This window comes from Belonocnema kinseyi, chromosome 3 (genome assembly GCF_010883055.1).
Source record: "Belonocnema kinseyi isolate 2016_QV_RU_SX_M_011 chromosome 3, B_treatae_v1, whole genome shotgun sequence".
In the NCBI taxonomy this organism is placed as follows: domain Eukaryota; kingdom Metazoa; phylum Arthropoda; class Insecta; order Hymenoptera; family Cynipidae; genus Belonocnema; species Belonocnema kinseyi.
In genome coordinates this window covers 85,426,101-85,446,570 of record NC_046659.1, presented here as the reverse complement: position 1 = coordinate 85,446,570, position 20,470 = coordinate 85,426,101, and the positions used below count along the sequence as shown (strand labels likewise).

The 20,470-nt window shown below is 31.4% G+C and overlaps 1 protein-coding gene across 2 annotated transcripts in view; it reads right to left on the bottom strand.

The window, feature by feature from the left end:
* The window catches only part of LOC117169114 (transcription factor AP-2-epsilon), a 121,117-nt gene that overhangs the window by 9,319 nt on the left and 91,328 nt on the right, over positions 1-20,470 (bottom strand). For both annotated transcript variants that reach the window (XM_033355273.1, XM_033355274.1), the window contains 2 exons: positions 13,117-13,315; positions 6,797-6,915 (listed from right to left, as the gene is read on the bottom strand). In XM_033355273.1, the coding sequence (XP_033211164.1) occupies positions 6,797-6,915; positions 13,117-13,315 (318 nt within the window). The remainder of the gene's footprint in view (positions 1-6,796; positions 6,916-13,116; positions 13,316-20,470) is intronic.

Here is a 20,470-nt window from a genome sequence, read left to right as displayed (position 1 = left end):
CCTTTTTTTACTAGGTTCCGATTGATTCCCAAATATTCTTGATTTTCTTTACATTCTCAAATATTTCCTCATATTTCAACATAGTATTCCCTTATATTCCGAATTATTCTTAAAGATAATGGCTATTTACTGCAAGAAAATTTTCTGACGACCAACACTTACATGTGCATTAATGTGTCATTAATGCACTCCGCACCACAGAAGAGGATGTTATTTTTCTGCCTTGGTAGTACAGCAGCCAAAGTTGTGAACAATTCTTTCGCTGTGGAAGATCCATGACTTCCACCTTGTCAACTGTTGTCAATTTCACAATGCTATAACTCTTGCACCGAATACGCCGAATTGAGTTTCAAGCTGAAACGGAAGTTACTCTTGGTATGAAATATTCCTTTCCGTCTAGTCATCGCTCATCGAAGGCTAAATCTGAAGAATGTAAAATGTTTCTTTTACGAAACAGTGAAGATATTGAAAAAGTAATTTCTGAAGCTAAGTCCTTTGCCCTTTTTCATTCTAAAAGTGTCGGAATGACATTTCCAGAGATTCCTGAACCTACATTCTACCTTGAATCGTTTTTATTTGAGCCTGATGTGGACAAAGAGGAAGGATGCTTACCAGTATTAACAGACATTAGTAATGATTGTAATAATGATTTGTAGTAATGATTTGAAAAACAGGTAGATAGCAATGTAACGGAAATTGAGTGTTAAGATGTGTGTGAAGATCTATGCATTGTATCTAGTGGTGCTCTAGGAGTTAAAACTTTTGAGAAAGTTGATTTTTCTCCGGATAGTATACAGGGTGATTTTTTTAACTTGAAACTTTCAGATATCTCGAAAAATAGGCACTCTATGAAAAAATGTTTTGAATCAAAAGTTTCAAGATAAAAAAATCATTCGATATAGCTGAAAGTCTTGGATGATCCTCAGGTCCTATTTATTATAAAGAAAACTACATTATGTTATCTCTTCAATAAAGATGGCACAAAACTGAGCAGTGAACGATTACAACGAGTATAAAGGCTCCTATCGTCCAAGGATCCTTTAATACTCTATATCTGAAAACGGAGGCAATAACGAGGGAAGAAATCATATGCGATGATGACTGGTGCTTTTTTTTCAAAAAGCGATAAAAAATCATTCATAATTGGAAGAGTTTTAGCTTTGGGATATATGAGTGGAAGCACATCCAAGGAATTGCAATATTCTAAATGTTCAGCACCTGTCCAAGGACCTGAAAGAGGTTCTCTTGCTGTTAATGAAGGACTTTTCTTAAAGATTTTCTTATTTTTTAAGGCTTTTAAGAAGAAGCGATAGGTTGTGGCTGAAATTTTACCGCGAATTCGCTGGGAGCGGGTGCAATTTTTTAGAGCGAAATTCTGCAGTTGTCCTTATGACAAATTTTAAATACATATATATATACTGTTAAAAAAATCTGTGTGAGGTTTAATATACATGTATGTGAAGCAAATATGCACTACCGCTACTGAAATGTAACATACATTGGTGTAGTGAATTTAATATACATGTGTATTAAATTCAATATACAGGTCAGTATAGCAATCAGCGTGAAAACTCAACCTGCTTTAATTTCTTTAAATCTCGTCAAATGTTCTTAATTAAATTAACAATCTAGAATTCGTCGACTCAATTGTTATTTATGATGAAAGTGCAATGTACGTGTAAATTTTGTTTCCTAATTTCGCTGTAAATGGTTAAAATTCAAATCGAACACAGTTAATTGTAGGTTAAGTCTGTTATTTATTTGCTTGATTGAAATTTACACTTGAAATACAATTTTATTTCATTTTTGGTTAACAGGAAGATGGTATCATGTTTTATTGTTTAGAATTGAAAATTACAGCTAAACTTATTTTAAATTTGTGAAAAATGAAATTATATGACATACACATGCACGCGCGCGCGCGTGTGTGTGTGTAATTTAATGTGCATAATTTAAATATATTCTGAAATATTGTCTCATATTCCCAAATATTCCCTCATATTCCTAAATATTCCCTCATATTCTTACATATTCCTACATGTTCCTACATATTCGCTCATATTCCTACATATTCCCATATTCTTTTTATTCCCAAATATTCCGATATATTCTCAATATTCCCGAATATTCTTTAGGGAATATATTCCTCGTACACGAAAAATCAGAGTGGTCGACCCCTCGGCAATTTCAAACATTTGATAACTGATTAATTTGCCGATTTAGTAAATTTAAAGGACAAAGATAAATTTTGAGCCAGATAGTTGAATTTTCAAGCAAAAAGAGAAATTTTCAACTAACAAAATTGTTTATATAAAAAAAACAACGTATTTTCTGCTAAATAAATGAAATTTTCAGCTAAAATTAAAAATTTTCAACCAAAAGAATGGAACAAAGTAATTTAACTTTCAACCATTTAGATAAATTTTTAACCAGAAAAGTTGAAGCCTTAACGAAAAATGTAACGCTGATGATTTAACAAGAAATGATTACAATTTTAAATCACAAACAGTTTAATTTAACCAAAAACAATTCTTTTTACAACCCAGTTGAATTTTCGATCAAATTGTTCAAATTTAAAGAAAAAAAGACAAGTATTCTAGAAAACAGTTTAATTTTGAACACTTAATTATAAATTTTCAAACAAATAGTTGAATTCTTTACCAAAATTAATTCAAATAGTTGCATTTAAAACAATAAAAAAATGGAATTTCTACCAAAAGAAATGAATTTATCAATCAAAAGAAGAATTTCCAACAAAAGAATGAAACTTTCAATTAGAAGGGATTTTTCAATCTGGATAGATTTTTTAGTCAAGAAAAACAATTTCCAACTAATTTTTGAAGTTACTAAGCCAAAAAGACGAATTTACAATCGAAAAGGATGACTTCTTAACAAAATAATTAAATTTTCTAGAAAATAATTAAATTTTTAACCAATTAATAAATGTATAACCAAATAAGAAGAATTCTTAACTCAAAATGTAATATTAGATTCTTTAATCTAGAAGAATGAAGGAACATAATATAAAAAAAATTTTTAATAAACTAAATGTTCTTTTAATTTCATTTTTCAGAAAAAAACTTTTTTAGGGTCTCGTAGCCCTGGAAAGAAACCCTTATAGTTTTGATTCGATGTCCGTCCGACGGTCGTAATTTTTTTCTGGAAGAGAAAGTAAATGGAGGAGAGTTAAGGATAAGAGGGGAAGTGGGGTATAAAGTGGGTAGTGGAAGGGAGGGCTGAGGAAGTAGGATGAGGGAGAGTGGGGTCGGGAAGTAGGATGAGGAAGAAAGGAATGGGTACTAGGGGAATGGAAGTGAGGAAAGGGGGAAGGTAGAAATGGGGTAGAGGAGAGGCGACTGAAAGTGGGAGTGAGACAGTAGGGGGAAGTGATGGGAGGGAAGGAGACGATAAGATAGGATCGGATAGGCCAGGGTAGGGTCTGGAGATTAATCTACTACAATCACTAAATTTTGTAAGTGAAATAAAGAAATAAAAATGTAATACTATATTAAATAGGCCGCGCTGTGATCCGTGGAAAAAAAACTTTTAGTTTCTACTCTTGATGCTAAAATGACGTTATGTTGGTTTGAATAGGCATATCTGATTCGAAAAGACTACTCGTACTTCCATTTGCCTCACACGGCGGGCGCTCGTTTGCCCGTCATCTGAGATCGATGATCACGATCTTCAACCGCAAATGATGTTCCATTATCTCTATAATGGAAGTCCGTGGGGGAAAATGGGGGAAAATAGATTTCGGGAATACTCTTCCGCGAATCGAAGATACACAATTCCGCATCAAGGTTCGATCCCGTTATCCCTTAGAATTAAAAATATTATTAGATGGGAACGGTAAAACTGTTACACATCAAGAAAAAGTATGAGATGGTGACTTATGAGTAGACAAAGAAAACTTTGCGATTTTACTGCTTAAAATCTGTAAAATTCCCGGTAAAAAATTAATTTCACTGTTTTTTAACGGTTCCAAGGTCTAGTGATCATACTGGATTAACTCTCATGAATTTTGCATACGCTATTATCAAATAGGATGCTAAATGTATTTTTCTTATTCCTATGAAAATTAGTCAACTTAATTCTCTTTCAATATAGAAAAATAATCGACAATCGACAAAAGGTTTGTAAATAAAAACTAGGTTGGTAGGTACTCTTATGAAACATGAGTTGATGAAGTGATTTATTCTTAATCAGGATCGAGTCTATTTTACACCTCATCTTTTTTCCGCAACGAGCAAAGAGTCGAAGAAAAGTGGAACACGTATCAGTATAGAGTGCATTGCTCGTAAAGAATAATTTATACCATTCTGAGAATAACTTCCAATCCATCAACAGTTGACGTTGGCGTCTAACATTGATCTAAGTCAGGTAGACAATTAGACATAGGTTTCATTCCTTTTTCCTCATTATTCGTGTCTTTTGATACATTAATATTTATCTTTTCAATTGCAGAATTACTACACGAGAAAAACGTGCACAACCTTAAGTTTACGATTAGGATGATTTGTCTTCAAAATTGAAACGATATAAATTGTACAACTGGGCACTGAATACTTTAGAAAATAAAGCTGTTTAAATAAAAATAAACAAAAAGAAAAATTCTCTATTATAAGCTAAGAAGCTAATCTTGAAAAATATGTGTCACAAGCGTAGGTGGCAAACGGTACTGCGTAAATAATTTTAGATTAATGTACTGTTTGCTCATTTAGAAAATGCTAAATTGTTACAGCAAGATTGGGCACCTGTGAGCTAGGAGGTGTGTGGGTGAAATATTTGCAAGCCTCTTTGAACCGCTATTTCATCCGCGCGAAAGGTGCAACGTTCTCTTGGAACATCGCAGAAGGTGATGTTCCCGAGTCCAGATGAGGTGAATTTTCTATGCATGTATGAATATATGTGTATATGTTGCATCATCGTGACGATCAGACACAAATTTACGCATGAATCACACACTTCTGGCTCTCGAAACTCGAGACTGTTCCCACACTTTCGCGGCTCATTCAAGACTCCTTGGAACACTGTAATGACAACGAGGACCGCGTGGGCATTTTCTTTCGTTCGACCAATCTCATTTGTTCTTTACCTCCGATAAAGACAAGAGAGGCTTCAGGACAATTGAGTACTGTCGTTCTCGCATATTGCATTTCAATCTTAAGAAGGCCCCCGACTTGTTCTTTTCGAGATGACTCAAAAGTTCTTACCTACAAATTTTCAAAGAATTTCAAGTGGCCCATTCATGTAATTGTTGGATTAGAGATTCAGGTTTTTATTGATTTGGATCTTTACTGTTTACGAGGAAATAAACTAAAGGAAATTTATATTTACTTAATTTTTGTTTAAGATAGTAGAACCATTTGTTAGAAGATTGTTTTTTTAATATCCAATAGGTAGGATAAGTTGACGAACGTGCTCTTTTTTGGAAGATCCAATAATTAATTATTTTAATTGATATATATTGTTCATATGAATAAAGCAAAGCTTGGATATGGATCTATATATGTTACATATTTTCCCATTACGTTATCGATTATATTTTTCTTTGCTATCACATTTCTATTGCGCGCCATATTACCCGCTTCTCCCGTAGACTCGAAGAAATCGTTTTTATTTTCAACTTTAAACAGTTCTTGTAAATGCAAAGTAAATGTGCAGGAGGTCGAGACTTGAGATGTACGGAGAAAGAAAGTCCATGGTCGCGCTTTATGAAGACCACCGACCATAAATTATAATCAGCGTCATTACCAACACTCTGACAAACATCCCTTGCGTCATTAGAGCCAAGCTAGTACCGTCCCTTTCGCGTCTATTACGTGCAATTGCAATGTCTGCATCTGCTCGTGATAATTTTCATTCAGAAGAAACGGAGAACTTCTTTGATAAGCTTGAAGACTCTCGTGAAGAAGAAACTTGAAATACAATGCGGAAGGACTTTCAACATTTATAAATAGTTGTGTACTGTATATAACATATGCAAGTCTTCACCTTTCTATAGATAAATTTCACTTGACTTTAACAACCACACAGGATTGACAGTTCCTCCTTAAGGATCTATTTTCAATTGAAATATTCGCAAACATTTCAGTATTCTAGTCTTAATTAATTAGACTTGCATTTTCGACTTCCATTACTCAATTGTAAGTAAAACATAATTAATCATTACGTCTACAATTAGCAGTCGTTAAGAGTATAAGCTATCAATTATCAGGCACAAAATAAATGTTGGCCGTGTAACAGGTTTATTATAAAACGCTCTGACCTATTAAAAGTATAGCACCTAACATTAGAGTGTAATTTATTACTGATGACAGAAAGTTAATTATTTAATCACAATTTTTAAGGTGCTGTTTAAATTCAATGGCAGGTGTTAAGGAGATAAGTAGACAACTTTTGCAGATTTTAGCGAAATGCTAAAGTTCGTCAGATGATAAACTCACAACTAAACTACTAGTAAGAGAAAGCTACATTAGAAGATTTCAAATTTCAGTGATTAAGCACACCTTTGTAAAGAGCATCAGGTAAATAAGGTTTGATTTATTCGAAAACTATCTTTATTGATAATTGAAAGTACTTTATTAACTTTCATTAATTATATAAATATGTTTTGAAGTAGTGAACCCCTTTAAATGTTCATAAATGCTTTTGAAACTACTATTTATCGAAGATAATCCAACATTTTGCTTGGTTTCTGAAATTCTTAGTTTTATCTCTTCAACTTTATACTTTCTCTGCTTTATACAAAAAAATACCTTTAATGAGATATTTACTGCCTCAAAATACATACCTTCCACCAAGGATGTTAATAGCGTAACGTTGGCAGCCTTCCTTCTTCCCGCTGGTAAATTCAGTCCGATTTTCTCCAATTTTTCCCTCAGAAGTCGGCCACCATTTTTTGATTTCGCTCTGTAAAGAAAAAAAAAATTTTCTTAATAATAATAAACATGAGAGCTTATATAATAGGCACGTAAGAATTTTATGACTTCGAATGGTTTTCGTGCTTCAGAGAGACTTCAGAGAATTTCGAAATGAATGTTTTCTCTTTCCCTTTTATTTTTTTCAGCCATTAATCACTTCACTCAAATATGCAAGAGGAATAAATCATTCGTGAAAAATTAACATATCTAATAACAGTGATGTAAAAATGTTTGGTATTAGAAATGGTGTTTGTTTACTTCTCATATTGCAGATACTGCAAAATGTTGGAGTGAAGGTAAGTTAGTTATTACAACTTAGGAATTTTTTTCAGTTCCACAGTAAAACCCGGGATATAAAACCTTTACTTATCATTCTGATTATCAATTTCAGATAAAAATTATCCACTTTTGCGGATCCAAAATTAACTTTGACACAAATACATTCATTCTGAAAATTAATGTTCTTTTTTTTTTTATTTGCTAGAACTAACAGAAAATGTTTTAGAAAATGTTGAATTTTTAATTAAGAAGATAAATTTTCAATTAAAAAAAAAAAATTCAGCAAAATAGATAATTTTGATCCAATTTCGGGATCAAATTGAACAACTATTGTCTGCTGTGTCTCTGAAGCAAGAAATTAGAGAAAATGAGGGAAGTTCCATTCGCAAACTTCCTTACCCTGAATACATTTATTCAAGGAATTAGGACGAAGAATCGATCAGCATCAAGAACAACCAAGATCATGAAACTGTAAATGGGCGAACCATCACTTCCCAACGTGACGAGAGGTTCGCTCCACTCGTTATAGAGCCTTGTCTTGAAAAGGAACTTGTGGCTCTTATCATCGCGATAGCTCGATTTCCCTTCCATTCAGGAAATTTCCCCCTGCCACCCTTGACTAAATCTCTCACCAGCTTCGGGAATTCCCCCACGAGAACCGGAGAGTCGATCCACCCTGATTACTCGAGTCCCTTACTACTACTAGCATCGTTAGTTGTTAACGGATTTCTCTCGACTAGATATCCACTGAGTACTGATATCGAATCCAAATTCTTTTTATTTGATTCTGAAGACGTCGCAACTGCTCTCCGAACTCAACCAATGGATTTTTGAATCTTGGAATTTTATTCTATAGAGAAATTTCTGAACTTTATAGTTTTTTAGCTTTGAAAAGATTACTTTTAAAAGTGGAAACAGTGAAGTTGTAGAGAATGCCCCCCCCCCCATAATAAGCCATAAAATATTAGAATTTCATCTTTTTTTTTAATTGGTAAGAAACAGTAGTAAGAAACAATTCAATTGCAGAAAAACATTGTTAACCTATTTTTCTGTAAGTTTTGAATAGTTTTCACTAAAAATGATGTTTTTTTTAATGAGACTCTCAGTAATGTAGTTTTGAATATTAAAATCATAGAAAAACTATTTTTTTCAGTCATATAAGTTTTGGCACGACAGTGATGTACAGCGAATAAAATTAAAATTTAATCTTTTAAATTATACGGTTTTAAATATAAAATAATAAGAGTAATAATTAATTTAAAAATCACTGCTTAAGATTTGTCAAACTAAAAAATTAGATGTCAATTTTTTTATTTTTTAATGTATAGCGTTTCGATATTAATAACTTTTAAGCTGACACAATAAGCTGTTAAATTTTAAGCTGACAGCATTCAAGATAAAATAAAAATAAAAATCGTGATACCTAATTTGAAAAATTTCAAATTGTGATTTCAAACTCTCCCACTGTTAGTAATTAAAGGCTAATTTTGTATAAATGTATCTTTGAATTGAGTTCCATTACACGAAAATGTGTTGATCATTTAGAAAGTTATGAACATAATTTAAAAAATATTCAAACTTACACTATCTTTTAACAGAGGTATAGAAATCAATTGAATCGTCGTAAATTACATTCCTGATCTAGTGAGTAAAACAAAAAAGATAGTTTTATTTTTAGAAAGTTAAAAACATGACCTTGTCGGCTTGCTGATTAAATTTCGAAATTTCGATCAAGAATCCTGAAAAAGCTAACTGTATTCATTACTAAAAAATGTTAATCTTTCAAAAAGAAAGTTCTCATTCTAAATTGTCGTACTTCAAATTCGATTTAAGTGGTTGCGATTATTCTTCACAGAGAGCTACTATTTCGTATTTATTATCGGTCAAAGATCACTGTTACCAATCGTTGAGTTGTTGACCATGCGTGTTTTTGTTGCTTCAGGCGTACCCGGAATGGACATAACTGCTCCAGTCAGCGATTATTAATTGATTTTAATTTTCATATGAGAGACTAGATCGGTTCATAAATACTTATTTGAAAATAATATTCTATTATTTACATAGGATTTGAAAATAAATCGAGAATTTTACTTCAGTGTGTAAGTTAGAATAACGACTTTTGAATATTCTTTTCCCATAGAAAGGTAGAGAAATTTTTTAACTCGAGAAAGCAGTAATTGGGGTCATAGGTTTCTGCTGAGTTAATAAAATGCTAAAGAAGATTTAAAATTCGATAAATCTCTAGTTTCTTTCTTTACTCAACTCAAGTGCAAGCGTATTTAAAAGTTTTACTAAAATGTCTGTAAATATTATTGAAACATTTTGTTTTTCACTATTGAAATTAAAATCTATTAGAGGAGGCCCTTTGGAAAGGTTTAAGAGTTCAAGTGTTTCTTGGGCTTCGGAGGCCAGATGGGGGTTAGTCCATTGGAGTAGACTGAGTGCAGGAGTGATTTATTCACGCCTCCCGATGATAAAGCATTGCGTAATGGATAGTTTTCCATCTGAGCGAGAAGGCAAATCAGATAAAGAAGATCTCTGAGAAAGCCATAAATATCCATATGGACTTGGGTCGGAAACCGAGTTAAGGATTGAATCTTTTGAATAATTTATTGTACTATTATTGAACAATTGAAATTTGGCTTTAGGATATTTTAAAATGTAGCAGATTTTTGCTATCAAGTTAACGATCCATAGTGGAATCTAGTACGTAATAAATTACCTGAACTAAATTCCGATTTCACTGACCAAAAGGCTCTCAAAAAAGTTAATTTGTAACCAAGAAAGATGATTTTTCAAAGAAACAGTTAAATTAAAAAAAAGTACATTTTCAAACGAAAGAGGTGAATTCTGAACGTTTGGTTGACTTTCGACCAAACGAACGATTTTTTTTATCTAAAAAGACGAATGTTCAACGAAGTAATTGAATTTTCGACCAAAATTGATTTTCAAAAGAGAATTGAATTTTCACTAAGTGATAAAATTGCTAACCAAAAAAGATGAATTGTGAATCAAAAATAGTTTCAAACCAGAAAGGTGAACTCTCTAGAAAACAGTTCAATTTTCAACAAGAAAATATGAATTTTTAACCAAAAAGACGAATTTTAAACAAAAAAGGTAAATTTTTAAAATAAATACTTCAAACTAAAAACGATCAATTTTCAACCAAAATGAAAATTGTATAATTTGCATTTCAAAAAATTGATTTAAAAACAAAATAATAGTAACAAAATAGTACAATTATTAAGCAAAGAAATGGATCTTTAATTAATAAAATGAGGTTTTACTAAAGTACTTTAAATTTTAATCAGCACGTTGAATTTCAATCAAGAAGATTTTTTTCTACAATAAAAAACGAATTCACAACAAAATACATAATTTTTAAACTAAATTGTTGACATTTCAACTGAAAACGATAATTTTCAATTGATTGTGAAAAAGTTAAATTTTCAGTTTCAAAAATTAATTTTCTACAAAAAAAAAAGAATAATTTTCAACGAATTAGTTAAATTTCCAAGCAAAGAGATGGGCCTTTAACTAAGAAAATAAATTTTTAATAAAGTAGTACAATTTTCAAGCAAATTGTTGAATTTTCTATTAAAAAGGGCGAATAATTAATGCGAGTTAGAAAATTAATTTTTAACTAAAAATTAAACGAATTTTCCACAAAATATTACAATTTTCAACCAAATGATATAATTTTTAACCAAAAAGATGAATTAGGAACCAAAAAGATTAAAACTATTAAACTTCTGAACGAAGAAGAACTTAATAATTTAATTCACAATTGAGTGAAAAAACGAGAAAAAGACTTATTTAAAAAAAAAAGGTGAAAACGGGAAAGAGTGCGAAGCCTGAAAATTTAAATTACATTTTGATTTTTTAACTACAAAAGAATAGTCCGAAAGTTGTTCTTTTTGTCAGTAATTTGCGAGATATGAAAGATGTGAGTGACAATGATTGCAAGTAAGAGTATAAGAACAGCTGGTAGGTAAAGCGTATGAATGAACCTCGAGAAAGAGAATTATAGTCGTGAATGGACCCGTCGCGTCGTCCGTCCGCCGCGTCCGTGCGATGCTTTTGCTCGGATAGGTTAGTAAGTAGTATAGTACTCAGCCTCATTTACATACATCTTGGCATTCCCCCGCGTTGCGACGCGGGGGAATAGCATCACAAGAAACGCGCTGCTTTTCAAGATATAAAATATTTTTAGCTCGAAACTTGCCACGGTAAGTCTTGTTTGATCATCGATTTATGGGAATTGGCGGTTTTGCGATTTGTAGATATCATGCAAGATCCTAATCTCGCTTTGTTACACATCAAATGTAAAACGTGTCCATATCTCGGAAGCGACAAAATTTGCATCAATTGTAATAAATGAAGAATTATTTATTTCTTTGCTTCTAAAAACAATACGATAAATGACTAAACTGCGGAATGGAGATCGCAAATTGAATTACTTCTATAGCTCTTTGTGTTTCTTTTAACTTGATTACGTATAGTGTAACATTTATTATCAGATTCTGTGTATATGGTAAATTCGACTTTACTCCCTGCGGCTTATAGTATTTGTTTTATTTTTAACGGCAACACTTCTAGATCTAATTTTAAGACTTTATAAATGGGCTGTCTTCATATATTGAATGTTCGTGCATTAGATGGTCCAGTATTTTCGTATTTTTGGAGTTAAAAATTCAACAGTTTTATTGAAAATTCCTCTTATGGCTAGAAAATTTAAGTGATTTGTTGAAAAGTTGTCATTATGGTTTCAAGATTCTATTATTTTCGTAGAACGTTCAACTATTTACTTGAAAATTAAGATTTTGTTTCAAAGTTAATTAATTTTTTATAGAATTCGCGTTTTAGTTTTGCGTAATTCTAGTAATTCAGAGTAATCCACCTAATTTAATCCCAAGTAATTAACTTCTAATTTAGCTTATTCAAAGTAATTTAGGCAATCCAAATCATTAACTTGTAATGTAATGTGTTGTTTTTGAAAACTCGTATTTTTCGGTAGAAAATCAATTTTCTTGGTTAAAAATTTATGTTTCCGATGGCAAATTCAACTATTTGGTAAATTTTTAATTCAGTTTGTAAAAAATTGACCTGCAATATTAAAAATTCTTTTTTTTTTGAAAATGAATTTTTTAACTGAAAATTTAACTAAATTCCATTTTAGATTGAAAATTTATTTTGTTCAGTTAAATATTGATTTACTTTTTATTAGAAAATTAATTTCTCCTTTGGCTTATTTTATTACTACTTAAACTGCGCTCATGATATTAAATTACACTCAACTGCCGAGATAAGCACGGTTTCGAGCATGGCTTGCATTTACCTTCAGCATATCTTAGGGGAATTCAAATGTAAAGAGGCAATATAACGTGAATAATTTCTTTTGGATTTGGATGCATGATGCAATCTGATGCAACTTACGCACTGAGAGTGCGGCCCTTGAGCTGTTTTTTACGCTTGACTGAGCAGATTCACTCTAAGGTCCCGTGCTCCCCGCTTCGTCAAATTTAAAAAAGGCTTCAAGTTCTAGAAATATCGAAAATTGATTGGTTGGTGGCCATATTTCTAGATGTATATTGTTCCAATGGCGATTACACCAGAACCGCGTTTTAGTAACCCGCGGATAAGCAGCTCCCTAGATTCCTCGGTTGCGAATCTTACTTGAAAAACATCAGAAGTGTAGTGGAAAGGCGCTGTGGGCGGCCCTGACTGTTTACGTTCTGATTCCCCCGACGTATTAACATGGTCAATGAGAGGCAACCCCCGACACTGTTACTAAAACGAGAGTTGAGTGTACTTAGCTTTTAAGATTACTTGGTAGCCCTGAGATTGGTCTAATCGACTCTTGGACTTATGTACTTTTCAATTAAATAAATAAATAAATCTATAAACTTACCTCCGTAAGACTCCACCGAGAAGACTCGCGTTCAAACACTCCGGTGGTGATAATCGTCTTTGTACCTCCGCCACTGTTACTTTGTACTTGCTGGTGCTGCTTAATAACGATAACCTTCCAGGCACCGAACAGAAAACGTCCGAAGGTTGTGCGTTCCCCGTCAACATGGCTTTGTCACCCCTATCCGACGGTTTCATATCTGAAATAATGAAGTTAAAAATAAATTAGATATTGCAATTTTTCATCAAATAATCCTCATGAAAACTTATGAAACATGCAAAAAGTATTGAAACTTCATGCCATATCACTCCAACTCTTGGCCGCGCCTTCATTTTAGAATGTGTGGCATTGAAGAATATTGTTTAGAGTTTTTTATAAACTTTCATGAACTTTCATTCTTTCGAATTCTCTTAAATTCTTTTGAATAAACTAAGCTGTATTCGAACGAATACTTGAATCTTAAGGACGGAGGAGGCGTTATGTACTGCGATAAAACTAGTTATTCAGTTCTTAATATCTACTTTTGGAAATTTCGTATTCTTCACCACCGCACAATTTAGAAAATATCAGCTAAGCATTTGGCAAATTGAGTACTTTAAAGAAATTTTACCACACGGAAATATATTTAATAGAAAGTTTTTGGATTTGAAATCTGACACACCATCTCGATCAGTCATTTTCTGACTCGCGGAACTGCTTTTCGAGGATCGTTCGTTTAATAGTAAGGTCTAAAACCAAACTGCCAATTATGTAGTCAAGTGACGCCATATATTTTATATTGAACTGCCAAGTTAGTGATTATGATGATCAAAAATGACCCATGGAAATCTGTTACTCTAATCATTCAAAATATCGATCTCAAACTTTCACGAAGGATGAAATTAAAAGACCAACAATAAATATTTTTATTATTTTTTTGAAAGAGAGTTCTATATTTCTTATACTTGAAAAATTATAGCCTGGTATATAATCTTTTTTTTCTTCAAAAAATATATTAAATATTCATACGGTAATTTAATATCCATTATTCTTGCAAGCTACATCTTTGGAATATTTTTAATTTAAGCGTACTGAACCCAGTCTATGAATTTTCATTTCTATAATGCATCGATAACTCACATTATTGCATCGTTCCCTGCGGAATGCTTAATATCAGAGAGGGCCGGCCAAAGCCGTCGCGTTATTACGGAAACGATAAAGCGATGGTCAGCTTGAAAACTCTACAAGTCTACATCATCGAATCGAACGATGGATGGGGAAATAAGAGCTGCGAACGAGAAACAAGGGTTGTTTCCACCCCTGCTCAAAACTAGGGATGAGCTTATTAGCTGCTTCTAAAGCAATTTAATTCCTTGAAATTTCTCAAGTCAAAGACTCTCTCTCACTCTTTAACGAAGTCGAATATTTCAATCGCTCGCCAAAGGAACATACACTGCAGAGAGTATAGAGGGTGGCCACAAAATTTGATTGTCAAAATTCCCTGAATTATCTATGCTTTTTCTCTGCATAATTTTTAATTTTATCTGGTTTGTTTTAAGGCGAGTTTGAAATACTTCAAGATGAATTAAACAAAAACTTTTTAAAAATATAAAAAAATCCATTGAATTATGTGGGAATAAGTAAATTGAGCGAATATAGATGAATTCAACTGAATAAAAAAAATTAAAAAGAATTGCAAAGAAATCAAAGAAGTGTAATCGAATTCGGGGCAACTTAATAAGAATTCCGAGTGAATTAGAAATGTATTCAAATTAACGGCAAAGAACATTTGAAAGTATCTTCTGGTATTTCATGAAATCGTGAAAAATTTATTAAAATAACTGGAGAGCTTTTAAAATCCCCTAAAATCACTGAACTTGTTGCAAATCATATTAAATCCCTTTAAATCTGTTAAAATATTGAAAAACCATACATGATCTTAAAATCCCTTCAAAATAGTGAATTTAATCAAAAATTTCTTGGAATTTTGTTTAATTTCCCAAAGTTTTGCAAATCCTTTGAAATATTTCGAACCCTAATGAAACTCTTTAAGCCTCTCAAAATGCATTTTATTTTTTTTTTATATCCTAAGATATTTTTAACACTTTGAAATTAAATTAAATTACCTAAATCAATTGAGCATTTTTTCGAAAATTTGTAAATACCCTTGAATATTTCGAACCTTTGAAAATCCCTTGAAATTTTTTAAAGCTCTTGAAAATTCCTTGAAATATTTGAGAATACCCTTAAATCTTTTAAACCCTTTATTAAAATCGATATTAATCTATTAAGAATACCAATAGAAAATTCCTTGGAATCTTTAAAAATATCCTAAAATTATTAAAATACTTCGGAAATACCTTGAAATATAAAAAAAAAGTTGAATCTGGCTCCATTTTTATAATATCAAATCTTGAAAAATTAAATGAAATGTGATTATATTTTCTAAAATTATGGAAAATATATTAAAATACATTGAGAAATTTTAAAATCCCTTGGAAGTTTAAAAAATAAACCAAACAATTTCTAAAATCTTTCGGCGTCGCTTGAAATGACTAAAATCTATTTTTAATTTCTTGAAAGTTTTGAAACCTCTTAAACATCCTTTAAAATCCTTTGAAATTAAGACACTTAAATATTTAAAATCTTGTTAAATCTTGAATATTCTTTGAAATGTGTTGAAATCCATTTAAATGATTGAAATCTGTTTAAAAAAAGGTCTTGGCATCTTTTCAAATCTCCTAAAATATTTCAAAAGAATTTAAGAAAATTCAGTAATATCTATAAACCTGAATTCAATAATGGTTAAGCCATGGGTTCATTTTTTGAAAGAAAAGACACTATAGTCACTTTTCATTTTAAAAAATGACTACAGTGACTTTATCATTAAAAAGTTACTAAAAAGTGATTCGAGAAAAAAATTTCTATCCCTGTAATAATTTAACTCAACTGGAAGATTTTTTTCTGTCTTTAAAGTAAGCTGAGTATTCAATTATCTAAATAAGAGCCATGAATAATTTGAAGAGCGAATACAAAATAGGGTGTAATATCAGGTTTTAGGTATAATGATTATATTGATACCTATACCTATGTTTATCAAATTTTATTAAAGACTTCTTACACAGTTGTCTGAATATAATTTCAGCAGCCTCTTATTTTGATGTTTGTAGTCACGCGAATGCAAATAGCTTTAGGCTCCACACTTAATAAATGTTCTGCTAACTTGCTGTCTGTCGATTCTGATCTTTCTGATATTCAAAATAAATACTAGAAATTAACTTTCTGTTTCGAAAGGCAAAGATATGGCAAAAAAGAAGCGTAATTTATGATACGGATTTCTTATCTTTACATCGTCTTGTTTCCGATTTAACCTTATTGTTAAACTTTATTCTCATGAATATTGAAGGACTAAGTGTAATTTCAAAAACACTATTGTAGAATCAGGAAACATCATGGACTTCGTTATCAGTTCTTTGCCTTCTTCGTCTTTTATTCGTCCATAGTTTATCGCAAGTTATTGCACAGTGCGTACAAACAGACACTCGATGTGTGGGTTTACAATAATTTATTTTATGATAATAACCGTAGCTTCCATCTTATAGCTTGAAGAAAATTCTTACTCTAAGACCGAAGTTCGTAACTAACAGCTTAGAATTTATTCCGTAAGATAAAACCTTTTGTTAGAAAGTTATAGGTATAAATTCTCCCTTTACATAACGTTTATTCTTAATAAGTAACATGCCTTCCAATTAGTAATTCAGTTTAATTCCTTAAAAAATAACTATAAATAAAAAAATAACTCTTTGAAAGATCTGCTTAAGACTTCAACACTTTCGACTGATAAAAATACACAAAAAATGCATGAAGATCGAAGATTGAAAAGTTGATAAACAGAATTTGAAAATGATAATATTCTCATTTTTCAAATGTATTATTATGAGTAGATAGATTTTCTTATTATCGTCAATTTTTGTTTAGTGCATTCTTTTCAGTACAGAACCCTCTGAGTTGTTTAAGGTATTTTTACTTTTGTATTATATTTTTATTAGTTTAAGGCTCTTAGATGATCAAAACCTTTCATAATATTTTAATTTTAGTGTAAAAAATAGAATTAAACAAATATATTATCCATAAAAATATTAAAATAACAATTTTTTAAATCCGCAGTTTTCTAAAATTTAAAGCCGCATAATATAACAATCAAGGATGTGCCGTTTTAAATAGTATATATTAACAATTTTATTATTTCACTGAAAATTTAATTATTTTGTTGAAAGTTTAACAATTTTGTTACATGTATATTTCTTGTTTAAAACTTCAATTATTTGCGTAGGAAATTAAACAAGTTGGTTGAATTCAACCGTTATTAAATAAAAATTAAAATCTTTTCGCGTTGATATATAACCTATTTCATTTTTCCTTGAATTAATATATTTTGATTGAAGAATCAACTATTTGGTTGAAAGTTGAGTTCATTTCTTAAAAATTCATTTTCTTGTTGAAAATTAATAATTTCAGTTGAAAACTTAAATTTCATGTACAAAATTCGTTCATTTTTAACTATAAATTCATTTTTTTAACTGAAAATTGGACTGCTTTTTTATTTAAAATAAATATCTTCTTTTAGTTGAAATATCAGCTAGTATATTTTGTATTGTATATTTTTTATTCTTTCATTTAACCCGTAGAAGGTACCCTGGTGCCAAAATCGCACTGGAAAAATTTTGATTTTTCTGGCATTTGCGCAGGCACAGCTGCAGCGGCTTATCGCCACTAGATTAAATATATATATATATACATGTGCCATATGAGTAATATGCTAGATGTTTATTAAATATTCAATATGTTCAATATGTTCAATATTTAGTATTAACATTGCAAAAAAACCAATTCGCACCAGTGTGCTGAGGATCTAACTATTTTGCTGCAGATTCAACTGTTTTCTAAAATTGAATTCTTTTATTTAAAATTCAACTATTTTGGTAGAAAGTTCAAAGATTTGGTAGAAATTTAACTTTTTCGTTGACAATTCATATTTTTGGGTTGAAAATTTAACTACTTGGTTGCAAGTTGAACTGCCTTGAGAAAAATTCATTTTTTGCTTTGAAGATTCATCATTGTAGTGGAAAATTCATCGTCATACGTGAAATCTATCAAATGTAATGTCTAGAATTTGTTTGTATGATTCTTAAAAAATGAATAGAAACATTGTAAAAAAACCGAGAAAAGGGTAAAAAAAATATCTCAAAGTTTTCGATTTTAGGTTGAAAAGTTATTTAGTGAAAGTTAATTTTCTGCGATATAAATCTTCTGATAAATATAAGTACTGTAGCATACTTTTTTCAAAGAATTGCATCACTTTTCTTTAAAGCTTTCTGTCAGAATATTAATATCTTTTTTTATCCTAGATCTAAAATTTAATTTATGAAACAAAAAATGGTTCGACCACTATATTTAAGTCTAGTTGATGTTTAACGTATGAAGAACTGTACTTCATGATTGATGATATAGATAAGAAGGCCTTTGATCTTGATAGGATGAGTATAGAGTAGAAAATTACATACTCCAACCGGACAAAAAATCTGTCCATTGTCAAATGAATTTGCACTTACGAGATATCTATGGTCAACTTCATAATAGTGCGAAAATTTATTATGTTCATAAATAACTGTTCACGGCTAGCCTTGATTATGTTTAAACAAAAATTCTTTGCTCTCCGAAAATGAACCAGTGAAATCACACAGATTTCCAATAAAATCTCACTGATTTCCAGTGAAATCTCACTTGTTTAAGCAACCAGAAGTGTGTCACTAACCATCATTGAGATTTCACTGGTTCTCTGAGTGAAATTCAGTCACTGGTTTAATCAGTGAGGTTCACTGGTTACGCAGTACCAGTAGTCCTCTGGTCGTACATGTTGTCGTCCGTCAGCTTGTTAGGCATGCAACTTATAATTTATGACTTTTATGCTGACTTTTACAAAATTATCTTTTAATCGCCGTAAATTACTCTTACAACATTAATTGAGGGTCAGGCCCCAAACATTTGTACACAAAACTGGTACGCAATAAAGTCCGTTTCCGACGGTTTTAAGTAATACATGGACACGTGAAGGTTCATATCTTCGCCGCGTGGAGCGCTATATCACTGGTTGAATCTATTATTTGGCGTCACTAGTATATTCAGTAACGCTTTTTTAGTTGAGACACTTACTGGTTCCCCCATTCAAAGTTGGAAAATCACTGATTCACCAGTGATAATTCAAAACACTCATTTAACCAATGACGATACCACTGGTTCAGTTTAAGACCAGATATTTTTGAACCAAGCCAAAAAATGACCCACTTTAACTCCAGCAAGTACTGTGATGACTGCATCACAAATGCATTCAAATTATCTCAAAAACTATCAGTTTAAAGTGATTAAGCACAAGAGAAATAATTACTTGACGCGTGCTCTGCAAATGTGGTAAAGCCTTCGTTGCCATTTCTTGCAATTAAATGTATTCACTTTAATTATGTCTTTTCCAGGGCAAATTATTCACTGCCTTCTGGCATGCCCGTGAGCAGAAAAGTTTTAAAATTTAAAAGGCAGTATTTTTTTACCTAATCAGCATATCTGGCATGAGCATTAGACACAAAAACTTGATAGATATAATATATAAGCTGTTAGGCAAAAAATAAATTATCTAAATTTATCAAATTACTCTATCAAAAGAAAGAAGACTTAATAGCTCGTAAATAACATAGAAAAATAAGACTTTCTCGGGTTAAGCTACTTAAAAGATTCAAATCACGTAAGGAACATATTTCAAAATGCCATTCTTCTAACTTCCGAATCAGGTTTTCCAACAGCTACCGATATTCCTCGGCCTTACGACTTCTTGTCTCTAGGAAGTACAAGACAGTGTACAATTTGTCACCGGACCGGGCGTGGATATATTACGGCGAAACGATTAGAACCAAGGTGCCATTATGTTAGTTACTACTGGTACACGACAAGCAACCCTATACAAGATTAATTATCAGTGGTTCAAATGCGGAAAATAATTAGCATCGTGATTCAGTGAAAGAATGTGGAATAGCTGAATAAAAATATTGCTTTTTTCGCATTACCGTGACAACTACACTCTTCAGTTCGAATATGGTTGTATGTCTCCTATCCGATTCTAATTATAACCAATAAATTTTTTATCTTAAGATATTAAACAAATTGAAAACAATAATTTTTAGAGAGTCTACTGATTCCCGGATTTATTACGGGGCGTTCATAAACAGCGCCGGATTAACCTTTTTCGGGGCCTGGGGCTAAATCTTGAAGGGGCCCCCTTAAGGGCAGAGAAAATCCAAATGTTTGACGGTGCAGAAAAATAACT